General features: G+C 35.8%; 1 protein-coding gene across 3 annotated transcripts in view; it reads right to left on the bottom strand.

Annotated features, from left to right (window-relative positions):
- TBCK (TBC1 domain containing kinase) overlaps window positions 1-16,412 on the bottom strand; it is a 101,615-nt gene that overhangs the window by 43,881 nt on the left and 41,322 nt on the right. For all 3 annotated transcript variants that reach the window (XM_074147484.1, XM_074147485.1, XM_074147486.1), the window contains 5 exons: window positions 15,899-15,949; window positions 14,268-14,351; window positions 11,860-11,945; window positions 3,948-3,984; window positions 2,561-2,722 (listed from right to left, as the gene is read on the bottom strand). In XM_074147484.1, the coding sequence (XP_074003585.1) occupies window positions 2,561-2,722; window positions 3,948-3,984; window positions 11,860-11,945; window positions 14,268-14,351; window positions 15,899-15,949 (420 nt within the window). The remainder of the gene's footprint in view (window positions 1-2,560; window positions 2,723-3,947; window positions 3,985-11,859; window positions 11,946-14,267; window positions 14,352-15,898; window positions 15,950-16,412) is intronic.

Raw genomic sequence — 16,412 nt, 5'->3', positions numbered from 1 at the left:
AATTATGGCAGATGTTTTGAACAACATAATCTCTTCCTCAGGGTGACCCAGTTTCAGGTGAAAGCTGTCTGTAAATTACTGTCAGAAAATTCTCAGGCATGGCACACAATTTAACCAAAATAACAGAATTCCTGTTTGGAAAACAGAAGTGACAAAACCCATAAGCAGTCAATACTTCTTAACTCAGAAATAAGACTCAGGTCAGGAAGAAGGCACAGGGCTATGATAATTATATGTTCAAAGAAATTAGTGATTACAGAAGTCTCAGCTAGACCAATAACAACTTTTAAGTCACACTAGGATCATCTTCCATCCTCATTCTTTTTTTCCCTTAGTAGTCAATTTATTATATTCTTTGGATTAATCTCACAATATTCAAATTGTGCCACTGTTGACATCCAAAATATTGCAGATTTCACCAAATTAAAAAAAATAAGTCTTTTCAGAAACACCATTCTACCAAAACATTTCCTACCATAGTATGAGCAAAGTTGTCATGAACAATAATCAGCAGAAAGCATGTACATTGTAACACTACAGATTTTAGTGATTTAATTCTATTATATAAACAGATATGGATTATGAGAAATAATATGTTCTTACACATGACCTCTGCATAAAGTACTTCAACTGTCAGTAAATCAGCTGGTTCAAGATAAATTGGAATATATAATTTAGAACCACTCAAGGAAAAAAAAATAGGGAGAAATGACCTTCGGCAAGTAAATGTGTTAAATATTAATGAATCTATATTTAACCAAGACATACAGCTAATAGATGGGGGAGAGAGACAATCTTTTAGTTTAGCTCTCACCCTTCAGACCATCTGAAGATATCCATTTAAATTTAATAAGGACATTTGAAATGACTAAGTATATAGACTGAAAATGAAAAAAACCCCACAAAACCAACACACACCATACGGAATGGCCTAATTAAATTTCTTATAAATTGAAAAATACAGTAGCAATTGCATAGTAGATACTAAACTGAAAGGTTTTTTCACTCTCCCCAGCGCTAGGCTCAAAAATTGCAAACATCCAGCGATTGCTCCCACACTAAAGGTGCCAGGATGCAAAACTGCTGCTTGTTCTCATTGTCTCTGGGAAGTGCTTTCATCGCCCCACAAGCCTTGGGGCTCTGCACTTTCCTGGTGACGTAATCCTCAAAACCACCTTTTTTAACTCTCCCCAGAGCCAGGCTCAAAAGTATCAAACTAAAGCAGGAAAGCAAAACTTTGAAATCCTGATGCATGTTCAAGGGTATACAGTGAAAGACAGAATTTGTGACAATAATATTTAGAGAAATTACAGAATTACAGAGCTTCATATGTGAGAACTCAATGAGCTTCTGAGAGACTGATTTATGCAACTATAAACTTCGCCTCAGAACGCTTCCTGCCATATCCTAGACTACTCCTAACCTCTGTAACTCTGCAGTTGTGGAGACAGTCACACTTAAGGGCTTTTAAGCTTAAATGCTCTTCCAAACTTGATTCTCTCATTCAGTTCTTCTGAAAAAGAATGACTGCTGTTTAAATGAATTATGAATTATTGAATTGCACACGTGGTGTTCAAAAAGACCCCACTAAATCTATAATTAGACCAGAAACTAGCCAAAAGGTAGTTATCTTAAGAAAGGCCACACAATTAAAGCAGTGTCGCCTCTTAACCAAGACCTGTATTATGTTAGAAAGATCCTGGGTTGGAGAGAGGGAATTAATACAAGAACGTAAGTATGTTCAGGGTGCAGTAGCCTTCCAATTCATGTGTTATGTAAATATTAGTCCATCACAAATGGAAACACATCTTTCAGTTCACAGGGCTTACTCAGTTCAAATGCGTTTTACTGTCTCACTAGAAACTTGCTCAGAAGTAAGACCCGAACTTCATGGTTGACTGCAATTATTTTATTTTTTTTTAAAGATGCAACACTTGCTTGTGTGGATAGGTCAACAACCTCCTACTGAACAAGACGACAGAACTTCTGCACAACGATCACGTAGCCTCTGATCTGATTTTGAGGGCTTTTTGAAAACTTCACATTTCAAATGGAAACTGATTTAACACACAGCAATTCCCATGGCTTCTATACTACTTTCCCTACCTCTTTTATATTAATTGCTTCCACAGCAAAATTTTAATTGTTTTTGAAAGGAAAACAGGCTAGTACCAGTGGAAAAGCACTGTTCAGAACAGCACTAAGCTTTTTTTCACTAAGGAATCCTATCAACTGGATTATTTCTATATGTGGCATGTCTACACACAGTTGCTTATGAATTATTTAAAATTGTTCTAAATTTCACAAGAAAGTAGTCCAATCTTCAACTGGAAATAATAACAAGCTCACCCAATTCTTGCTGATGACAGCAAAAAGACTTCTACTAACTTCATCAAGCTGTAGCTAAGACTTACACATCCTGACAGTGAGCTTGCCTAAATTTACTACGATTTCAAAACACATGTAGTATATATTCTCATGCAAGCACATACTTTCTTCAGCAACACACTGGGAAATACAGAGAAAGAGAGAAGAAATGTTTAGGGTTTTTTTTCTGTACCTGGCAAGTCTGAAAAAAGGAGAATGCATTCATTGAATCCATTAGCCAGAAGACGATCCCTCAGTTGTTGAAGTATTGCAACTCCAATACAGAATGGGAAGGAGGAATTTCCAAGCAGTAACGTATCCCACAAATGAAAAATTTTGTGCAAAGGAAAGACATCTGCATGATGAACAAGTACAATAAAAAGAAACAAAACACCATAAGCATGCAAGTTGATATAAAGCATATACACACACACACTCTTAAGGATTTGTCTACATACTTTTTTCCTCCCCTGTCTAAGGGTTATTTCTTTTTCACTTGGCAGCAAAAAGGACACAACCTGTTTAGAAACAGCTTTCTCTTCATATACAGCTTGACTGTTCTGGAAATCAGGGTCTTCTTTCATTATTAAATACTTTGAAATCTGAAAACCTGCACATTTCTAACACACACAAAATTAGGCAATTATTTTTCTTTTGGAACAGTGCAATTATGCATTAGGACACGTGTATCAGTTTTTCCAATAGTACAAAGATATTAATGAATTAATCAATAAGCTCAATTACTTAAAACTAGACAAGAAAACGAATGGAATAGAGCAAAAATTGGCAGAATAAAAGGAAAGACAAGGAGAAAAGCCTGTTAAAAATAGCAACATCTTACATATAAAGCTGAAGGTGGCTCTCCTAAAATAAGCTATCCTTCACTAAATAATTCTAACATTTTATTACAATTCATTGCCAAGGAAACCATCTCCTTGGTTTTCCAAAGGTCGTGACTCCCATGAAAGTTTTAGAAGAATGGACAACTGCAAGAACCAGCGCTTTACAGTCAAAATCTTTAGAAATTGAAATCAAGAATTTCACATTATATTCTTTGATATTTCAACAGAGAAACAATCCATCAGCTCTTTTCATCCTGCCACTTTTTTTTTTTAATTCAAAGTATGCCAATATTGACATGAAATGAATCAAAATCACACAGATCTTTGAGAAAAGATTTTGAATTGCTTTCTAGATGTGCTTTATTTACTTTGTCCTCTTTCATTAAAAGCTCACCAAATTATAAAGCTCTTTTTGTTCCTAAAATATTATATCTTTTTCTAGTAGATAACAGCTTCCTTTGCACATTCCCTAAATACTGCATGTATAAAATAATCCAGTTCAAATTTAGTATAATACTTTTTTTAAAAAAAAAAGAAAATGCTAACTTTTATCAAATCAGGGCAGAAAGTATGACAGGCACTGCTGAGACTCAAATCACAACACATCCTTGAAAGTTACAAGCAACCTAAGTGATAGACACATCACACCAATTAAGAAGCCTTTAGCTGATAAAGTGCAAAAATTTTGCTCTAAGAAATACAAGAACATTTAATCAGAGAAAAAGAGTGCATACTCACGTGTAAACATTGTAAGAAACCAAGGAATAGCATAAAGCTGCAAAAGGTGGTGGTGGTGGGGAAGAGAACAAAAAAAAAAAAAAAGTTTTATTAAGAGCTTAAGGTGTTTGTGACAACTGTCTACTACATTAAAAATTGCCTAGCTTGGCAGGAATGGATTTAAAATGGAAAATAACTGCAGTGGCAGAACCACCATCACACAACTTTTAGCCCCTCGGAGAAGATTTTTTCTCCCCCAGGCCCCCATTCTCATCTCCTTCAAATTACTAGTTTGTGACACTGTATTGAAAATAACAACAAAAGCAAACATCACCCTCAGTAGGCTTATGTTTGTAAAAAACAATCCCCAAAGTCTTAAGAACCCAAAAACCTGCTCTATTAAACTGTGACAGTTCTTACCTAACATATATATGTATGTTATATATATATACATACACCACTACGTGAAAGCTAGCAAAAGATGCCTGAATAAGCATGAAGCAACTCTATTCAATGTATCTCTTTCATCATGGAAAAACCCCTGGTTCTGTATAAATGATTAAAAGTGAAAATCACAATTTCCAACAGAAAAATTAACAGTATCTACCTTTTTCTCCTATGTTGTTATTTATTAAAATGCACAATTATCAGTGAAAGGAAATAAGAATGGTTTCGTTCTCAAAAGCATATAGTGTCAGTTACTAACATCTTATGCCTTGTTTTGTTCTACTGTGACCTTTAAAGGTAGGTGTCATCTGAAGAATTTGAGGCTGCTTCAGCACTCATACTACTACGAGACTGTCTAAGAACTTGTGCTGCTGCAATGGCTACAGAAAGCCTTTAATTTCTGCAAACTTTCACAGTTTTGACATCATACAGAGAAAATTCAGCATGTATTAGAAGAGCTAAGCATTTCCGACACCTTAAGAGTTTCTTAATTTTCACTGAAGTATTTAGCGTGTTGAAGGCAACAGAATCTATGTTCTTGACACATCAAACTGCACAGAAAGTCCCCAAAAATTAGGAATGCAAGAGCGAGATCACCATTGTTAAATTTTACTCAGTTGCATAGCTTATGTGCTCTGTTTTCCACTTCTGAAGATTTACAATTAGACATAAAGCTTAATATATTACTTTTTAGCTCATAAAAACTGGAAATTAGTCCTCCTATTAAGCTTTCCCTGGAAGTAAGCAAATGAAAAGCAGAAAGCATAATCGATATTATGTTAATAAATTACTACTTCTTCCATAAATTCCTAACTGGGTTATGGCACTGATTAAATGATGCACACATTTGCTGAAAAGTTGTTTAGCACAACTCTCTAAATTTTACTCCTACCTCTTCAACTCTAGCAGCTGATAGTATCTGAACCATACTATCCATAAAATTAAAAGCGCTGTGATGACCAGAGCATCCAACAATTTCAATATTCAGGAGGCTTTTGTAAAGCTTGGCCTCCAACCCATCAGTTGATTTTAAGGGTTCAAAATCCAAATCAAATCCATCTCTATCACCGGTTTTGCCTTATAATACATTCGTGCTATTTCCCCGAGTATAGCTTTGCTGTGCCTTCAATAGATGGCTCTCTATTGAAAAATAACATACCCTGTTCCCTGAAATATCACCTACAGTGGTTGTGATCAGCTAATACCTATTTACCTGCTTGCTTGTATGCAATATCTTTCTTTCCACGCAGCATGAAAACAAGCATTCCTAATAGCCTGAGGCTCCGCTGCTCGGAGGCACATACTATGCAGATGCCATTTTGAACCACATTACTTCCTTGGTATTTAAAAACAATTATTTCCTCCTTTTCACATATTTGATTAAGATGTTTACTAAGGCAGATCTGCACTTTCTCCAAATTTCACACACAAACATCTCTATCTTGCATGCATCTACATAGAAATATACAAGAAAATACACAAAATTTGTGTATTATTACTAAAAGGTAAACGCAAGGCAAAGCACCTCTTTGCTCTAAATCATCCTCACCAAACCTATCAATAGTGACATGAAAAGTAGGTCAAACTATTCAAGTAGAAGGTATCAGGCAAGTTTTTATTGAAGGGATTTTTTTCCCTCAGATTTTCATAAATATACTGTTCTAAGACAAGGCTTTGGTAAACGTGAGGAGGTTATGATTACTATTAATAAGCAAACAAACACCACAACACTGGTGGTATTACTGCAACATGCAAGCCAAATTAAAAAAAACACAGACAAAAAGAAGAACTGCACTGACTTGAAGTCCTCAAATAAATAGGCTAGCAAATTCTGTTAGTTAAATGACTGCACTTTTAACCTATTATTAGTAAATACTGCCCTCTAGCAATCACCGGCTGGAACAACACTGTGCCATGCCTCTGTACTAACAGGCTGCTGCTAAAGAGGATTTCAACCCTTGTCTACTGAAACTTATTTTATTCACGCTTAACTCTCTGTATCTGGGAAGCATACCTAATGTTTAATCAAAGTATCCTTTGAACTGCCGGAATGTCCTGGGACATTAAAATGAAAGTCTGTAAAACCAATACTTCATTTTTTAGAGTGGGTTTGAGATCAGCAATGCCACAATTATCATTTTGCTTTGCTAGTAAAATATAAGCTCTTTGTTGCTTTTAAGTAAGGACTTGGATGTTTCTTATATAAAAGACAGCAGTCCCCTAACATCAGTTCCTCTTCAATCTGAATAAAACCACAATATATTTTTTTAGTTAAAATTGAAATCTCTTGACCTTGGGCTTAGTTTCATTCCCCATCTTTCCATTATCCCTAGTATCCCTAGCTGAAGGTTCCTCTCCAATAGTGCTCTGCTATGACAAATTCTGCTCAGTACTTGAGCTTGGAGATGCAGTTCACTGTTTTTCAACAGGCTGAAGATGTTTATTTGCCATAGTTAGATGGGCATATTTTGAGACGTGCATCTCCCATTAAACATTCAAAGTTTTTAGAGACATTGGCTCAAATCTTGAAGAAAGCCTTTTCCTCAAGGATTTTATTACTGCCTGTTAGTACTGTCTGGATTTGACTGCTCCTCCAGCAGACGAGAGCTTTACACACTTGTGCGTACAAAAGATTGAGATGTCAGTTGTAAAGACAATAGTTTTAAAGGTACTTAGGCTCAGGGGATTTTGATTCTAAAGATATTTTAGAAGGGATAGCAAGGCTCTGAGCAATCTGATCTAGTTAAAGATGTCCCTGCTTACTACACGGGGCTTGGACTTTAAAGGTCCCTTCCAACCCAACACATTCTTTGATTCTATGACGATTCTAAGATGCTGTTTGTTGGCGAAGATGGTAGAGAGTATTAAAAGACATACACAAGCTTCTTGCTTTGTGAAAAGTCTGTAAGAATAAAGCAGCTGTCCTATACGATCCAGGTGCACCTTAAGAACGTCATAAGGCAGCTACAGTGAAGCTATGCACCTGGTTGCAGGATAATGAAAATGAATTATTTAAAATTGAAGGTTTGAATTTTCAAAACATCAAATATGTCAACATTCTTCACAAGTTCTTGTTCATTATGCATGCATATAATACTTCAGTTTACCACAAACCTCTAAGAAAATTCAAAAAATCTCTGAGAAAGTTCAACTTCCACATGTCATAGAATTACAGAGCTGAGATCAAGGTTAAATACCTACAGTTTTAAAGATATCAAACACACTAGGAGTAATCATTATTCTTGCAATCTTTCATAAAATAATCCTCACCTGACCATCTGTCATTCAATGCAGTGCATTATTTTAAACTGGGAAACTGGCATGTCTTCACCATTATAAAAATAACTTATAGATGGATAACAAAAAACCCTATGCTATAGCACATATTTCACACTATTTTCAGTTTTCAAGACTTTTTTAATGTTTGAACCTTTCCTTCCCAAAGCAACTTAGAGGAATACAGGAACTACCAAAACAATGGTAGTTAATGTGGGCAAGTATTCTACCTTTAAAGGAAAATTTGTTTGTACTTTTTATTAACATTTTATATTTTTGTACATAGTTAGGAGGTCCACCACTTTTAAGTGATCTTGGATTGACCAAAAGAAGAGCTTTGAACTGCGTATCTCTCTTTACCATCTCTGACTTTACAACTGTGGTGTAACCAGCCCTAAACCATTATTTCAAAGGAGAATAAATCAAAACCTTGTAAAAAAAATTTTAAAAAGACAAAAATGCAAAAAAAAAAAAAATATTTACAACCTTATACTGAGCATTCCAGTAACTTTTTTTTGTGTGTATGTACTTCAGCTGTACCACAGATTGTGGTTTCTATGAGGTGGCAAGGCCAAAGTTTTTTCTTTTTTTTTTCTTCTGTGTATGAAATTGCTGTTGTGTTTTTTTTTTTTTTTTTTCCTTTTTCTTTTGGCCTGTTTGATCTATGTGTGAAACTATGTTGTCCAATAATAAACTGGGATTTTATTTTGCCGAGTTGTCCTAACAAGGCTGCCTCCCAATTGCTTCTTTTTGATTTAATTTTCACTTGTTGAGAAAAACTCTTTTTTGCTCTCTACGGCTTCCTGAGGAGGAGAAGGGGAGAGGGAGGTGCTGATCCCTTCTGACTGCTATCTCCAGTGATAGGACACGTAGGAATGGCTCAAAGCTGCGTCAGGGGAGGTTTAGACTGGACATTAGGAAGCATTTCTTTACCGAGAGGGTGGTCAAACACTGGAACAGGCTTCTCAGAGAGGCGGTGGATGCCCCAAGCCTGTCAGTGCTTAAGAGGCTTTTGGACAATGCACTTAACAACATGCTTTAACTTGGTCAGCCCTGAAGTGGTCAGGCAGTTGGACCTGAGGATCGTTGTAGGTTCCTTCCAACTGAAATAGTCTATTCTATAGAACCCTGATCTTGCACCTTCATGTTCTATCTTCAAAATACATACACACATACTTAGCTTCAAGCCTATGTGGTCCCTAGACAATTATATATTTAAATTCTACAGGAAGGTACAAAAATGTTTTGATGACTGGGGATGCAAAGAAAATCTGATTGAATAAAATTTGTAATATTAGATTCTACCTACCTATATGCACCTACACAAACAAAATTTGAAAAAAATATTACTTTCCTCACAAGATAAATATACCAGCAAGAAACCTCTCCTTCATATTCACCACTAGGTAATCATGTACAGAGATAGAGTACTTCAGTCTCAGGATTTTTAATTCTCAGTTAGATGAAGCCCTATCACCGACACCTCCTGCATATCATGAAAACCAAGCTAAGGTATCTACCTATGACAGCAGCTCCAGCACGATGCTATCAAGTAACTGCAGCCAGACTTTGTCATCTCTGTTAATGGCCAGCTGACAACTGTGCCTAGCTTCCATAATTCACAGCTGAAAGCTCTTTAGAATAATTTATGGCTATAGTTACCCTTTAGTAATGTAGCCCACTTCCTTGTTTTTCTTCAGTTCAAAATGGTCTGTTGTTGGTGTCAGAATTATTGAGTAAAATATAGAAAGCGTTATAAAGCATTATATAGGGTGGGGGAGACTATCAACTTGGGGAGAGTGAGCAAAGAATATATATATCCATATATATCCCTCTATTTACATGTAAATCACATAGCCACAGCGATGTATTTAATCCAGGCACCACATCAGCTAACAATATTTAGAACTATTCCAGCTTCAGTAGTGTTCAATATTCTGAGAGCTACGTGACCCGAAGCAAATGGGAAGGGTGCCAGGAAACACAATCTTCCCTTCAGCGGAGCCTGTGCTTCAATGATGAAAGATTAATCCGGGTTTATTTTGATAGGATTAGTACTCAAGCACAAAACTCTGGTTCAGATCTCATTACTACGGTGCATATCCTTCACCTTGATGGACCCTGTGCTGTCTTGTTACAGGTACAAAAGTTACCTCTCTCGCTAATCTAAAAGGCAGAACAACTTTTATTTATATATTTAAAAAAAAAAAAAAAGGACAACCTTTCTTCAGACGTTAGTGTTAACTTTAGAACTAGCATTTGTATTTGATGCAAGGTTTTGTTTGTTTTCTTTTTAAAAAATACCTCTGTTTTGTAATTATTTACATTACCTAATCATCTCTAGACTGTAACACTTAAAAGCAAAGCTCACATTTGACTATGTGCTGTCTGATGACCAGCAAAACACAAAACCTAAAATATAACAAAACAGGTGATTTTAAACTATTCCATCTGACTTGCACCTTAAAAGTTTTCAGTGGAAAATTATAAATGTATAAGCAGACACTAGGAGCTGCTGAAAGATCAGCAAACACCCAAGATGAGGTTGCTACAGAGCTCTCATGTAGGTTAGCAGCAGAAACAAGGATCTTCAAGATGGTCAGGAAAATTACATCTACACCTCTTCAGTGGGAACTAGTACCCGGGACAAAACACACGGAGGAATTGCTTTGGTCATCCACAGCCTTTAACAAATAAATATCAAGTGCATTTACATAGTGATGCTGCAAAATTGATTCGCCCTCAGGAACTTCAGCGTTGCTGTTACCCATGCCCTTTACCCCCTAAATATTTAGGCTTTCTACAGATGACTGTTCTCCCTTCTCTGCACCTTCCCTTCATCTTCCTCCCACCCGTCCTCTTCCGATGCGAGTCATCAGCAATACATGTGACCTTCTCAAACATCTCTGTTTATAATGCAATACACTGGCTTTCTCTTCTGCTCATTTTCGTGCCACAGTATCTTTTAAATTTCTATCACTCAAACAACATTATTACATTAAAAACACCTCTACAAATGAAAGCATGTATTTGCTTTTCCATTACAACCTTTGTAAAAAGTGATAATGAGTATCTGCCAGTCCCAAAGACACACAAATTCACCCAGGAATTGTGTACAGCAAATGACTTTCAGAGGCTTGGCTTTGCTGCTTCAACTTAAAGCATTTCCTCATAAGCATAAGGCTTTTCTGATAAAATGAGCTTTGTATTGCCTATAGATGAAATGCATATAAACTTCTTATTTATGAAATTTATATTTCTACATCAACATCTCCTGACTTCAGTTTTCTTCATCTATTTTGACTGCTCAATCATCTGTTATGAACAACTTGTAATTACCAAATTTCTAAATGTCAAATGTATCATGATATAGACAGTATCAATTGACAGCATTCTCTCTATAGCCTTGCCTAAATCTACTTTACAGAAACATCTGCCATAAGCTTCGATAATGCTATAGTAGGCAGACAAACATTTTTATTGAGTATTATCTTGGCTTTCTGGATTATACACACCTCTCTAAACAAAGGAGGAAAGCTTCACTATTTACAGTGATAGCAAAAGGGAGGCTCTAAAGAAGGCCTTGTTTTGCCTTTTTCTACACATTTTCTACTACATTTTGGCCGTGTTCTCAGTTTTCCTTTTCCTCCATCTTACAGTCTTCTTCCAAAGAAAACAAAAAACTTAAGACCCAAGTTATGCACTTGTCCAATGTTTCTGATGGATTCCAACAACTGATTGCTAAGCATTTTCCAAGGTCTCACACATCTACAGATTAACTATCACTTGCACATATTTTTTGTATTGCTTGCAAATTGATGTGTCTTTTGTGTTAACCAATGGCATTTAATTAGTTTGCAGAAATTTAGCTATTAGTCCTTTATGGCCACATTAATTTTTGTATATTAATCCACACTTTAAAAATAAAATTATATTTCTCATAAGCTGAATCTGTAAGTTGTAACAACTGACAACTAGTATTTTTATTGTATTTACCATGCCAGCAGAACAGGAAGGACTGAGGTATGAAAAACAACAATCAAAACTTCACCATTTTATCAACATAGTCAGAAAGGTCCATTAATATGAAAGTTTCACTTATGTCAAACTGCTACGGAAACAGTCTGGAAAGGCATCTCATCATAGTTGCCCTCATTTTCCATTTTTAGTTCCTTTGAACAATATTTATATAAGAACCCTTAGCACTTACATCTGGAATAAACCCGATTTCATTAAGGTGGTTACTCAGCTCTGGATCATGGAATGCAATCATCTGGGAAAACACTGTCAGGTATTCTGAAATGACAAGCAAATTCAAGATCATCGTCAACGATGCCACCACACGCTGCTAGCTCACAACAGAACGGTAAAAATAGGGGAAACAACCCCTATTTTTTTTTTTTAATCAAAAATAAACCAGCAAGTGAATACCACTACTGTCCTCCTTGTCACCATTATATTCAAATACAGAGGAAGAAAAGTTTCATTTCTCTTCCTTAGAACTTCTCAATTTGGATTTTCAACAATGGTTTACTTGGTTCATACTTAGGTTGTGAATTATGTTCAACATGCAAAGTTAAAGACTTTTCAGTATGAGCCACGAGATATTGGTGGAAGCAAATTAGAACAAGACCATTCCAAGCATTTTTAAGACCCAAACTGTTTTAGTGATACACAAAGTTTATACTCTTTAAATTATATTCTGTGTGATTTCTTTTCTACAAAGTTAAATTTTGAAATCCAGAAGTTGAGGTTTTAGGGCAATGGGGCTTTAACATTACCATTTCCATGATCAGTAACATCTTAATTTGTATTTTTTGGAGCAGATGAGGGGAAATACTTATTGTAAAAGATAAAATTTATTACATCTTCAGCATGGCACATTAGGCTGATGGTTGCAATTTCATTAAGTTTTCTAAATAACACTTGCTTTTAATTGGAAGAGAAGCAGACAGCAGAACACAAGCACTGACAGATTTCTTTCTCTCTGTTCTGCCCCTCTCCCAGTTTTGTCCACACTGTCATATGCTTTGTTAGAAGGAAGATGAAGAGGCAATAACATTGCAATTTGGTAACAGATGGCAATTCCTTTTCCTCCATGCTCCCAAGAAGAGAGTAATTAGGGCCCAGACAGCTAGTTGAGGGGAGAAAGAGTGACAGAGAATTTGAACAATTAAGACCTCTTAAGCCTACCTTCAGAATTTCACAACTTTTGCTTCAAGATGAAAAGACAAAGCCACAAAACACTAAACCTCTTAGGAGGTTTCTGGCACCTTAGGAGTGCCAGCCTCTCCCCCCTGATACTATGCCACAGATGCTCTGACAGCACTCAGCTGGAGAGTTAAGTGGGTAAGCAGACCCATGCTGAGTTGCGTATGACCAAGGCCACTAAGACTGCTTCAGAGCTACTCACATGTATCACGTTTTCTCAGTTTCAAGACAGTTATTCTTATTCACATGCATACAAGTTTGGGAGATAACTGAATCCACGCCTTATATTCATACCACAATACATGATAATAATTATAGAAAAAGTGCATCTCTAAGGTGCATTTTACATCACTTTTATTTCCTGAAATAGCCAGTAATCACAAATCAGGTAAAGCAAACCAGTAATCCCACACATTCAGCCGTATGCCGATTAAAACAATTTCACAATTAGCTTCTCTGAAGAACATTTACTTTAAAAATGAAGATTCGTGCCCGTGATTGTTCTCTACAGATATACTACAGGTTGATAAATACCATCTTTATTTGACTAGCCAGTCTCATGAAATATAATTATTGTGTGGGATTACATGGTTAATTAAGGGTCTACTGAAAACACACACGTCTTCACAAAAATGTATTGCTTAGGTCCAGCTAATTGCTGTTGGCTGCAATTTTACTATATGAATTTTTGTTTTACGTAATTGGGCATTCCACACCCAAACCCCTTTAACTGCTCTTGCTTCCTATGTTCTGTTAAGCTTAGAAAAAAACACCAGTCTTCATTGTATAGGATGAGCTCAGAAATGAGTTATGTTAAACTGCAGTTTGAATGATTCCTCCCATCCACCCCTACAGAACATTACTCTTCAGGGTTCTCCAACTCCTGTCTGTATTGAATGACATTATCTTCTGTTCAGTAAGAATTCCCCTCAAATCCCTAACTCTCTGAACACCGTAACTTCCATTTTCTGAGGAGCCCCTAGTTTGTGCTGTTCCTCTTTCATTTTCATTGTCAAAATAGCTACTGTAACAGTATGATTTTGATCACCTGAAGGGCAAGTCTTGACAATCTAACACTGTAAAGGGTATTTCCTCATTTTACAACTTTGCACAATCAACTAGCTCTTACCTTGGATATTACACAAAACATTGTTGAGGATTTTTTTTGTGTGTGTGTGTGCAGTTGGGTTTTTCCCTGCCTGAGTCTTTACCCACTTATTTTATTCCTATTTTCTTGCACAGCTGTCATTCTTATTTATCTAAAAATCAAGCTTTTGAAAGAGATAAGTGGGTCCTTCTACATGTGATTCAAATTGTGTTCCAATTTTACCGCTTGAAAAAGTGTATTTATATATACAGAAATAACTACTTCTCCTAGAACTACAAAAATTAAAGGGACTGACTTACCTTGAATAACATGAGAATTATCCTTCAGAAAGAAGTTATACAAGTACTTGGGGATAAAAGCAGACATGCAGGCATATGCCAGAGCTGAAAAAAATAGAAAAATAAAGGCAACTACAAAGATAGAAACATAAGTACACCTAAAAAAGTTCATTATTAAGCAGACAATAAGCATAAATACTTAAATCAATCTATACAGAAAACACATAACATGGACACATTCCTCATTAAATAATTTTAAAAGCTCCTAAAAAAGTCTTCTTCTGTCACTGAGTAACCAATATAAAGCTGGCTGGACCTGATCTGCTCCCGATTTATTTCCATACTTCTCATGCCAAAGTAATTAGATGATGTTTGCATCAAAAAGTGAAGGTCTCTGGATGAAAAAAATTTTAGAAGACAGTTTCAAGACAACTGCATTGTTGCCGTCTTCTGGGTTTTCTCCTACAGAACTTAGACCCAAGTTTATGCCCCATCAGACTTGCATCTCGTCACTTGCTTCAGCTCAGACACTAAAGACGATAGAATTCAGACAAAAAACCCAGAGTGGAATGTAATTAAAAATACTTTCAAAAGGATGAACAAAAAATCTTCAATTTCTCAGTGGCTCCTCACATGCATATCAAACAGAGATTAGAGGATAAAAACTTAAGTGTTTATCCCCTTGATTAATTCCTGGGAACCTGACTGAGAGACAATCTATTGTAATATAATTTTTAGCAATGGTGCTAGACCACAGATATAAAAAAGAAATCCAGGGTTGTCGTAAATTGTCCAAAAACAATAAATATAATTTGGAAGTTTCTAAGCAAAATGTCAGACTTTTAGCAAACATGACATAGGATCATGTTATAAACAAATTCTGTTACAACTTTTCTAGCACTGAAACCACTTTTTAAATGTCCAAGCCAAATGTGTACAATTAAGTTCATAAACCAGAACACAAGTTTTTCCCTAATTCAACACTATTAAATTTTGCTTCAATGGGAAGGAAACCAGGTTCTACAAACTATATAGAAACATATCCAAAAGCAAGAAAAATGTATTGAAATGTTTAAACCAGTAAGCACAGTGGGCATAACAGGAGTCATTGTCCTAAGAAAATAGTTTTTCCACACACATATCTTACACAAAGAAAGGCAGGTGCAAGAGAATAGAAGGTTGGACTAGATCTATTCTGAACAAATCACATTCTAAGATACTGAAGGCCACATATCCAACACTGGCCTGATCAGCTTTTCTGACTAAAGCTAGTCTGACAGGTTAACAGTTAGGTTAACAAATACTGTATTCACATTATACAAGGCTTAATTACAGCTTCACTGAAAAAGACAGGCACTAGAGAAGCATTTCTTGCTTTTCTAAAATCAAAGTTATTTGTGCTTTTTATTATATATTCATTATTGTACTTGGCAATTAACATAGGGTTTGAAGCCCTGCTTGAAGAGCAGCACACAACATACACTTTTCAAAAAGCAACTATTTCTTTTGACATGCAGCAGCAAGAGCTTCAAAATTCCTTTGTAGCTACAGAAAGTTTACATCTATAAGCGGGTGCAGACACATCTGTCTACAACCAGATAGAGATGACAGAATGTGCTTCCCCTTCAGCCCCAGCAGAAAAAGGTACTCACCTTCATTGTTAAAATTCAAGTACAGAAACGGTGCACAAAGAGAGTCAAGACCTAAAGAGAGAAGAACCATGAAGAAATTGCATAAAGAGCTCATTCATTGTAATGTAGAAGATGAATTCATTAATTCATCATGAAAATTGGCATACTTGGTACTGATTATAATTCTGCAATGTCAGGATTCACATGTAATGCTGAAAACAGTTGTGAAAACAAGGCATAAAAACAGAGAGGATTTCAAATTGTGTGAACTATAATGCTGAATTGACTATTCTGCCAAGGCATCCAAGAAACGCAATTTATCGTCCCAAGAACTGTGACTTCTGCAGTTTTAACTTAGAACTGAACAGTAAGCAACAGACTTTTTTTTTTTTAATAAAGTGACTGAAACTTCTGAAACTTAAGGAAAGTAAATATGTAAGAGAGTGGGGCAATTCTGCATTACAAATTAAATACAAATCATTAGGATCCAAATTTGCAATAACCCAGATTCATTCTTCAAAAGAACAGAAAGGAA

This window comes from Numenius arquata, chromosome 5 (assembly GCF_964106895.1).
Source record: "Numenius arquata chromosome 5, bNumArq3.hap1.1, whole genome shotgun sequence".
Taxonomy (NCBI): Eukaryota; Metazoa; Chordata; class Aves; order Charadriiformes; family Scolopacidae; genus Numenius; species Numenius arquata.
This window is presented reverse-complemented; position numbering and strand designations above follow the sequence as displayed.